Here is a 10,442-nt window from a genome sequence, read left to right as displayed (position 1 = left end):
TCGTTACATGTACTATGCTATTTCAATGGACTATGACAGTGACAGTTTTAACAAAGTATTAAGTCGCAAATGTGTTACTGTATCAAGTGGTATATTATTTATAGGCCTGTGAGTAGGCCCTGTTACAACCGCTAATGTAGAAAACGCCAGCTAATGTCGAAACAACCGTTAATGTAGAACAATCCACCGCTTATGTAGTAAAACCTCCAGCTTATGTAGAAACACCAACAGCTTATGTAGTAAATAAAAATCAACACCAGCTAATGTAGAAACAGTCAACAGCTTATGTAGTAACGAAAATTGCCTCCCAGCTTATGTAGTTACTATCGCCAGCTAATGTAGAAAATGTTATATATTTTACAAAAATGTCTATAATTCATGTGCAAGCATCTCCCGTCACAACGACCTCTGGTAAGTGACTACCTCTGTTGAACGTCCACCGTTTCTATTATTAAGGGACCACTGCTTATAATAGACCACCTCTTGTAAGTGATCACCTCTATTGAACAACCACCGTCTCTTTTAAGGGACCATTTATCATAATCGACCACCTCTCGGAAGTGGTCAATGATAAGAAGCGGTCCCTTAACAGAGACACTGGTCGTCGCAATAGAGGTGGTCACTTTCGAGAGGTCATTGTGATGGAAGATGGTCGATTATGAGAAGAAGTCCCTTAATAGAGGTGGTGGTCCTTTATAAGAGGTCACTTACAAGAGGTGGGGTCGTTAAGAGAGGTGGTCCTTTAAAAGAGTCGTCACTGACGATTATGAGAAGCGGTCCTTTAATAGAGAGAAAGAGGTCGTGGTCCCTTAAAAGAGGTGGTCATTTACGAAAGGTGTGGTCCTTAAAAGAGGTGGTCGCTTACGAGAGGTGGTCGGTTATGAGAAGTGGTCCCTTATGAGAGGAGGTAATCCCTTACGAGAGGTGGTCGATTATGAGAAGCGGTCCCTTAACAGAGATGGTTGCTTACGATGTGTGGTCGTTTTAGAAAGTTGGTTGCTTACGAGAGGTGGAAAGATTGATAGCTAAGTAAAGATCGATGCACTGGCATATAAATGAGACATTTTTGTAAAATATATATAACATTTTCTACATTAGCTGGCGATAGTAACTACATAAGCTGGGAGGCAATTTTCGTTACTACATAAGCTGTTGACTGTTTCTACATTAGCTGGTGTTGATTTTTATTTACTACATAAGCTGTTGGTGTTTCTACATAAGCTGGAGGTTTTACTACATAAGCGGTGGATTGTTCTACATTAACGGTTGTTTCGACATTAGCTGGCGTTTTCTACATTAACGGTTGTAACACAGCCCTACTGTTATATAAAACGTACAATATACAAATAAACTGTACTACTGACAGTTGCTTCTCAACGTTTGTATTAATTAATAATTACAAAGAATATAAATGTTGTAGTGGTACGTGTATCGTTACATGTACTATGCTATTTCAATGGACTATGACAGTGACAGTTTTAACAAAGTATTAAGTCGCAAATGTGTTACTGTATCAAGTGGTATATTATTTATAGGCCTGTGAGTAGGCCCTACTGTTATATAAAACGTACAATATACAAATAAACTGTACTACTGACAGTTGCTTCTCAACGTTTGTATTAATTAATAATTACAAAGAATATAAACGTTGTAGTGGTACGTGTATCGTTACATGTACTATGCTATTTCAATGGACTATGACCGTGACAGTTTTAACAAAGTATTAAATCGCAAATGTGTTACTGTATCAAGTGGCATATTATTTATAGGCCTATCAAAGTGAAAAACATATTTCGTTACTGAGTAGATAAATAATATATTAAAACATTGTTCTTCTTTGTACCCATATCCTCTTCCCCATCCCTCAAAACTAATGTTACACACAAAACACAAATTGGGTTTGTTTAAATGAGTCCAAATAACAAATTTGGACTCATTTTGTGACAAGTTTCTCTTTCGGAAGTAATTCCCAGTGTGCTAATTTCAGTTTAAAAATACATAAATCATCGTGTCTATTTATTCGTTTCTGTGAACAATAATAACTATTATCGTCCTGCAGTACGTACATTAAAAAAAGCATTTTTTTACGCTGAAATTGCTGTGTATTCGAGAACCATCTGTGGGCACGACCTAGATGGTACGCGAGCGTTATATATAATGTATTAAGTTTACTGCACTGTATTATATTATATTTGATACTGCAAACCTCGTCCATTTAGCATTTGTTTATAACCAATATTTCCAAATAAATTTACATATAATTCATTATTTATTATCATTATTATTCTATATTCATTTATTATTCTATATTCATTATTATGTATATTATTTTACTATTCGTTCATATTTCGGTTGATCTATTTACAGCACTATTTTAAATAGTAAAGGTTAACCACAACGAATAACCAACAAGTTAGTAATAACCGACAAGTTAGTAATAACCAACAAGGTAGTAATAACCGACAAGTTAGTAAAATCGATAAGATAGTAATAACCAACAAGTTAGTAATAACCAACAAGTTAGTAATAACCAACAAGTTAGTAATAACCAACAAGTTAGTAATAACCACCAAGTTAGTAATAACCAACAAGTTAGTAATAACCACCAAGTTAGTAATAACCAACAAGTTAGTAATAACCAACAAGTTAGTAATAACCGACAAGTTAGTAATAACCGACAAGTTAGTAATAACCGACAAGTTAGTAATAACCGACAAGTTAGTAATAACCAACAAGTTAGTAATAACCAACAAGTTAGTAATAACCAACAAGTTAGTAATAACCGACAAGTTATCATTCCAACTTAATCATTTTCAAACGATCGTCGTTGAACTGAAAACACTAAGCCTGTTTTCCTGTCGACGCTATCGTCGTTGATCGTAACAGTTCAACGACGATCGTTTGAAAATGGAATGATAACGATAGCGAGTACCTTTTCCTGTAAATCGTTAACAGTTCAATGTTTACGTAGAAGATTGCCGATTATTGTTTACGATAGCGTCGACTAACGTCGACAGGAAAAAGCCTGTTTTCCTGTCGACGTTAGTCGACGCTATTATCGTTAATCGTTAAAAGTTCAACGACGATCGATCGTTTGAAAACGATCAAGTTGAAATGTTAACGATAGCGCGAACATTTGATTTCTAGCGTTGAACGTTAGAGTTGAAACTCCGGTCTTCTTTCTCGACGTCGTCGTAACGCGCAAAAATGAATAGAGGACTCCCCTGTCTCTAGCAGTAGGCTCACAGTGTAGGACACGTGGGCCTAGGCATACTAATATCTCTAGAGTTTTTTCTACCCTGTCTGTATCATCATGGATGCCTCCTAGCCTAGACCTGGATCTATAAAATAAATGTACTAATTTGATAGTTCCATGACGTCATAACTCCATGAAGATACGATGTTTAATATTATCTCGATGAGCTGTTTAGAAATAATACAAAAATTTGTATCGATTTTCATACGCCCATGTTCTTAACACAATTTCGACATGCAACTTGCTAGACGAGAGCGGTGCTCTAACTGATTTTCTATTATTCAAAAGTTCTACCAAAATACGCATGCATGTAGTAAGCTTGGTTTCTTGGACGCAATGCAGCGGCGTAGGCACAACGCAAGTTAGTTGACCAATCACAAGTGACCGTTTTTTAGATGAACTATCTTTTTATTTTAAAATTCTATTTTGACAAACCAAAATTAGTAACTGACCTGACTGATTGGTTAAGCTTGGTTCCTACTAGAACGTAACGCAAGGACGTAAACGCAACGCAAGCGTTTTAACCAATGACAAGCGAAGTTATAGACAGTTAGCAATCACAAGCGAATAAGCCATCGTCGCAACGTCGCTAGTGGGAACCACGCTTAAAGCGTGGTTCCCACTAGCGACGCAACGCAACGACGTATTCACAAGTGGGAACCTACGACGCAACAGTGCTGCAAACATCGCAGATTTGATTTCACGCAGGCGGGAGCAAACAAAGTTATTAGAATGGCATTTTCTTACGTTGCGTAGATTGCGTTACAGTGCGCTTACGTCATTGCGTTACGGTGCGCTTACGTCATTGTGTTACGGTGCGCTTACGTCATTGTGTGGAGTCCAGGTGGAACCAACTTTAGTACGCTGAAGCCGACGTCTCTGTTGTATTGTTTGAATTATAAAACAGACTTACAGCATAATATCTTAATATTTATTTTATTATATCTCAAATTTATATATTATCGTTAAGTTAACATAAATAATAGATCAAATATATTGAGCTCTCTCTTTGTATATTTCGTAACATCGTAAAGACTGCTTACTATGAAAATCACGCCGATTTTCATGTTTTTGTGTTTTTCCCCACAAAAAAAGTGACAATATTTTGTCTCAGTTGCCTAAAGGAAGAGCAACAATGAAAGCAGAAATATAGTTCTCTTTTTTCAAAACACGTCACAAAGATCTATTCAGTTCGGCATACAAATGCTGTGCTTTGTGAGGAGCCTCTACAACATACATCACACCATTTGTATAGAAAATCACCAATTTGAGTGAAATAACATCATGTCACCGCAATCGAAATACGTAAGAGTCGGTAATTGTGACATTACGTATCCACCGACGTGAAACAAAGGCATGGTGATGAGGATCGAAGAGTTTAAGAAATGCAATTTTTAGATTGGAAAGTAAACAGTCCGCAATCTCAAACTCTATACTTATTTGATTCAATTCTAGTTGTGTTGCTTTTATTAGATTGGATACATGAATCTGTGATAAAAACAACAAATCAGTTGGAATTTGTTAATTGAACTGGATCACTTAATATACGGAAAAATCTAGGTAAATATTGGAATCTGTAGATCACAAAATCCAGGTCAATACTGGAATCTCCAGGACAATGTTAGAACATCCAGTTCAATACAGGACACTATTAGAAAAGCTAGGTCAATACTAGAATCTTCAGGAGAGTCCTAGAAAAATCAGGTAAATACTGGAATCTCCAGGACCTAGAAGAATAACCAGGTCAATACTAGAATCTCCAGGACAGTCCTAGAAAATCCAGGTCAATAATGGAACATCCAGGACAGTCCTAGAAAATCCAGGTCAATACTGGAATCTTTAGAACAGTCCTAGCAAATCCATGTCAATACTGGAATCTCCAGGACAGTCATAGAAATTGCAGGTCAATGCTGGAATCTCAATGACAGTCCTAGAAAATCCAGGTCAATAATGGAATCTCCAGGACAGTCATAGAAATTCCAGGTCAATGCTGGAATCTCAATGACAGTCCTAGAAAATCCAGGTCAATACTGGAATCTCCAGGACAGTCATAGAAATTCCAGGTCAATACTGGAATCTCCAGGACAGTCCTAGCAAATCCATGTCAATACTGGAATCTCCAGGACAGTCCTAGAAAATCCAGGTCAATAATGGAACATCCAGGACAGTCCTAGAAAATCCAGGTCAATACTGAAATCTTTAGAACAGTCCTAGCAAATCCATGTCAATACTGGAATCTCCAGGACAGTCATAGAAATTCCAGGTCAATGCTGGAATCTCAATGACAGTCCTAGAAAATCCAGGTCAATACTGGAATCTCCAGGACAGTCCTAGAAAATCCAGGTCAATAATGGAATATCCAGGACAGTCCTAGAAAATCCAGGTCAATACTGGAATCTTTAGGACAATTCTAGAAACTTTCATTATATTGTTATTTTAAATTATAAAACATAAACCCCAAGGAACATTAAATAGTAAACATAAACATAAACATAAACATACCCTGAATTTTGCATTCAAAGTTGTGCCTCCATTTATTTTATGTGTCTTCCATATTATCACTTTATCTTCTGTCTTGTACTCTGTTGACTGCCCACTATTGTACTTAAGACTGGGGCTAACACTGAAAGATATTATAGTTAATAAGTGTGATGTGCAAATATATGGACATGATGATGTCATACCACTACCCTAGTTGGCCATATCACTACCATATTTGGGCACATAACATTTTGATAGTGTAGAAATACTGTAGCTTTACTCACTTTGTGGTGTTCTTTGGTACAGGTAACCGCACCGTGACATTAGAAGCATATACAGCAGGTTTCAAGTCGCATTTCAACGTTAACTCAATTGTTAGAACACTGAAATACATAATTAAATAAAGAAACTAATTTTGATTTCCTCTAGAACTCTGGTTTGCTATATTCAATGGGTGCGGAGAGGTGGGTGGGGGGGGGGAGGGTCTGTGTTTGATGCTTTAAAATTCGCCATAGTTTGCAGAATGCCAAGTGTCTAAACACTAAATATTCATCTTACCTTTTATCATAGTCCTCCTCTATACTGTGGTTCAGTAAGAATGGTAAGGAAGAGCTAAGCTCACCTGATTGCTGGTATTTCATTACAGTCATCTGAAATTATACAGAATTGTCAAGCAATGACCTCTAACGTCATAGCTGGCTCATTTAAAGCTCTGTCTACACTATCAAACTATTTTGACCAAAAAAAATGTTCCCAAATATGGTAGTGATAAGCCCAAATATGGTAGTGATATGACATCATCATGTCCATATGTGTAATGGGAACATCACATTTGTTTGTCACATAAAGTTTGATAGTGTAGACAGAGCTTTAGGCACTTCTTGAATCAATGTCTTGAGATTCCTACTTTTAAGCTTTTTAAAAGTTTATTTCATTTAATAATATATGAACTATGACATCATCATGAAATAAATATATGGAATTATAATTTATGTCTATGTCATTTGAAAAGTATTTCAGTTACCTCGCCTTCTGAAGGATGTAATATGAGAATTCTTTGAGACTCAAAGTCATCGAAGACAACACTGGGGTGGAACTGTACTGCATCAAGACGTACTCCATATCCGTACCCAACGCGACTTGTCTTACCGATCACTAAGTCACTCGACAGACCAAGCTTCATCTCTGGGAAAAATATAAGTCGCAAATTAAAAATAGTTTACACAAAAAGATGACAAATTCTTATTAGTAGTTTTGATATGTATGCAGGTTGTGTCTTTTGTACTGTGCATATACATGTACTGTATCATGTCTAGCAACAAAAAAACAGCATGCAGTATCATGTCTTCTGACAGCAACTTTCATATGGGAGTCTCTGAATACTATTATACAGTAGCTTCTTTTTGTGGTTCATGGGCCTGTTGCAATCTGCAGACACGATACTCTCGGGTGTATATTGCTGCTAGACATGATACTGTATATGAGTGTATTTATCTCACCTGGATTGCCTGTCAAGTAACTCTTAATTTGTAAGCAACCAATGATATCATTACACATTATAGTTCCCTAAAAACACAAAAAAATATCAAATAAAATAAATCAGCTTCCTTGGACAGAACATATAAAATTGCAATGATGTTCAGAAGCCAACCAATCAAGGGCAGTTGGTAACATGTTCAATTCAAACCGTGAGGGAGCTCAATATATTTCTTAGGTTGGTGAAATCAAGTTGAACCCCTTTAAATTTAGGCTTTAGGAATCTTCTTGGCAAGAGGTTTACTTTTTAGAAAAAGCATACGATGTAATAGCTATAGGAAGATCAAAGCTATGATTTTCTGACTTACATTTGCTGATATAAGGACTGAGAGACGTTCTATTAAGTCAACATAGACTTCGTTCCTTGCACCATGTGAATACTACAGCAAAAAAACCAAAACAGGTTGGTAGTTGGCATCATAACCTATGGTTGACAAGCTACAGTGGCAGATACAGGATTTTGAAATAGGAGGGAGGGGGGGGGAGTCTAAAAATGGTAAAATAAAGAGCTGAACATTTGCATTGTAAATTGTGCTGGAGCCTTTCTTTGGATCTGCCTGTGATTAAGTTTTTTTGTCATTTTTTCATGGCCAAAATAGCACTACTACTGCATTAATGGATTTTAGGCATTTGTACTGGTGTTGGATATTTAAAAAATATGTTTTAAAAGTCACAATATTCACTATCAAATTTTGAAAGGAATATCATACCATATCAGCTTTGGTCCCAACTATTGGTTTCTCAACAGAGTTCAACGATGCTGAAGACATCTCGGTGCCAAACTAAATGTTACAAAATAATGATGTATAAAACAGTTTCCAAGATTAACAGAGATATAATAGGAAAAAGATAGGACGACCGATAGATGCACTGATTATGTTTAAGTATCATAGTATAAAACTGACACAAAATTACCAGAGGCAAGCCATGATTCAACGTTTCGATCTTACTTGTTTCCCGTACACTTTCGTCTACGGGATCGAGGAGAAGCACTCAGTGCTTAAAAGCCCCTCTTAACGATAAAATCGTATTGAATATAAGGTGAAAACTTCAGCGGGTGGTTGGACCATGCGACGTTAAGGTTAAGCAAATGAAACTACATCCGTAGGCAGAGCATTCCATAAGAAAATAACTCTCCCGGAGAACGAGTCCCTCCTAATATTAAGACGAGAGCTTTTAAACTTGAGTTTATCTTTATTTGATCATCATCAGGAATGAACAATAATTCCAAAGCCAGACATTTATAAATACAATACTTACTATGCATAAATATGTAAATGAGATATAAACAATTAGAATGAAATAATAGGAAAACAAAAATAGCAATAATGCATACAGAAACTTAGGAAGATATTCATTCATTATTTTGATACTAACGAGTGAAGCACCGATTCCAAAGACAGCAGAGTTAGGCCTCTCATGCTTGATGGCCACTGCTTCTCCTTGAATGTATGGCTTCAGGGCCTGGGTTGACATCAGCTGAGGAACACCACCATCCTAAAGATAAACAGTCAACTGTATTCAACAAGTTATCTAGATGTAATTTACAGTAGGTGCTACGTTGAAATTAATATTATTAACTTATTTATCCTAAAGATAAATAGTCACTGTAGTCAACAAGTTATCTAGATGTAATTTGGTTTGATTCCTGATTCCTTGGTTCAAGTCCTGTCAGATGATGATCTCATGAGAATATAATGTACAACTTCATTCCCAATAACTTTATTTGTGTAAAACATCTTGTGTATGTTTGTACATGTGTTATGTGAACAGTGGGTTGGCACCTTTGCAAATACAATTAAACTCCTAAAGCTGTGTTTACACTATCAAATTTTATGTGACGAAAAATGTGATGCACCTATAATGGACATGATGTCATATCACTACCATATTTGTGCATATCCCAACCTTATTTGGGCACATCACACTTTTTTTGTCACACTATAGTTTGATACTGTAGAGTAGACAGAGTTTTAGAATAATTCTATTTGTCAAATCAAAATGAAAAAAACTTCTTTATACCAGAAGACATACTTACAATAACTTCATCAAGAAGCTCATGAATAAGAGAGAAATTCAAGCAGATTGCTTCTTCACAGACTACACCACAGAAATCTTTGCACAGCCCCTTAATTCTGAAAATGAAAGGCATTACTATATTTCTGTTGGAAAAACACAATTTTGAAAACACATGACCAGAATTTCATTAATTTAAAGTAACAGTTGTATTATTGGACTGAACGAAATATACAAACCTATTAAGTAGTTCTAGATAGAAGAACGGTGATGTTTCAGATATTGTGGTGAGGACAAAAAATAAACTACTACATTTAATGTGAATGTACTTAAAATTTTCAAGTTCCTGCAAAAACAAAATATAATCATAAATGAATACAAATAAATGGTATATTGAGATTTAAGAAGAAAACATAATAAATAATTGCTTTGACAAGTGATATTTTACATCATACAATGATAGAACAATAAAATACTTACCAAAACAGGAGCTATGTCTTTTGTTTTTTTAACATAATCCAAAAAAATTGATGCTGCATCATTTCTAGGTCCATCTTTACTATCTATGTTATAATTAAGACATGTTTAAAAGAAAATGGTTATTTAAAAAAAACCAAAATAACTAGTGAAGTGAATATACTAGCCTAGAGGCCTATAAAAATAAATATTGAATTATCCAGGATTCTACAGTATGCGTCTCAGCTTTCAGGCTGAGATATAGTAGTAGGACGTGTCAAGCAAGTAAAACATTTAGTTATACCCTTATAGTATTATTTCTTTGGTCTAGGCAGGAATAACACCTCCCTGGTCTAGGCCAAGCCCCTCATATGTCAAAATCATACACAGGGATAGACATGGTGGGAAGCACCTTCAGTGTGTGCCAAAAATGATAAATAGCCTAGGCCTAGGCCTAAAAACATTTTGAGTTTTAATGAGCTTTTTCAAAATAATTTCAGAACATTTTTTGTGTTCACAAATCAACATCTTATAAAGGATACAAATTTTATTTACAAGAATTTCTCCTCGCATAGAAACTATTGAAAATGTAGAAATTCTCGGATGGAAACACTCCATCCTTCACAAGAAACACAGATTTCGCCAATGTTTTTATGTCTACTGCCCTCTCTTGTTGTATCTGTTGAAAAAATAAAAA

General features: G+C 35.7%; 1 protein-coding gene across 2 annotated transcripts; it reads right to left on the bottom strand.

Annotated features, from left to right (window-relative positions):
• Window positions 1–4,209: 4,209 nt before the first annotated feature.
• Window positions 4,210–10,386, bottom strand: LOC140060279 (AP-4 complex subunit mu-1-like). Of its 2 annotated transcripts, none has more exons than XM_072106423.1 (13): window positions 10,288–10,386; window positions 9,770–9,852; window positions 9,529–9,635; window positions 9,312–9,408; window positions 8,651–8,770; window positions 7,984–8,055; window positions 7,582–7,653; window positions 7,237–7,303; window positions 6,762–6,922; window positions 6,296–6,387; window positions 6,022–6,120; window positions 5,759–5,879; window positions 4,210–4,744 (listed from the first exon to the last, which is right to left on the bottom strand). In XM_072106423.1, exons 1-13 carry the CDS (start codon window positions 10,361–10,363, stop codon window positions 4,544–4,546), a joined length of 1,368 nt encoding a protein of 455 aa, XP_071962524.1. In that variant the 5' UTR covers window positions 10,364–10,386; the 3' UTR covers window positions 4,210–4,543. The 2 variants fall into 2 exon arrangements, with proteins under 2 accessions (XP_071962524.1, XP_071962525.1); XM_072106424.1 differs by having other exon boundaries at window positions 4,606–4,983.
• Window positions 10,387–10,442: the final 56 nt, after the last annotated feature.

The sequence above is a fragment of the Antedon mediterranea genome, chromosome 10 (assembly GCF_964355755.1).
Source record: "Antedon mediterranea chromosome 10, ecAntMedi1.1, whole genome shotgun sequence".
In the NCBI taxonomy this organism is placed as follows: Eukaryota; Metazoa; Echinodermata; class Crinoidea; order Comatulida; family Antedonidae; genus Antedon; species Antedon mediterranea.
Note: the sequence above shows the minus strand (reverse complement) of the source record. Positions and strands in the feature narration are given on the sequence as shown.

Bases quoted from the DNA above. Each gene is read 5' to 3' on its own strand.
- LOC140060279 (XM_072106423.1), bottom strand. From the start codon at position 10,363: ATGGAGTGTTTCCATCCGAGAATTTCTACATTTTCAATAGTTTCTATG. The intron at 9,409-9,528 runs GTTTGTATATTT...TTTCATTTTCAG, and splicing joins TATCTAGAACTACTTAATAG to AATTAAGGGGCTGTGCAAAG. The intron at 5,880-6,021 runs GTGAGTAAAGCT...AATATCTTTCAG, and splicing joins GTACCAAAGAACACCACAAA to TGTTAGCCCCAGTCTTAAGT.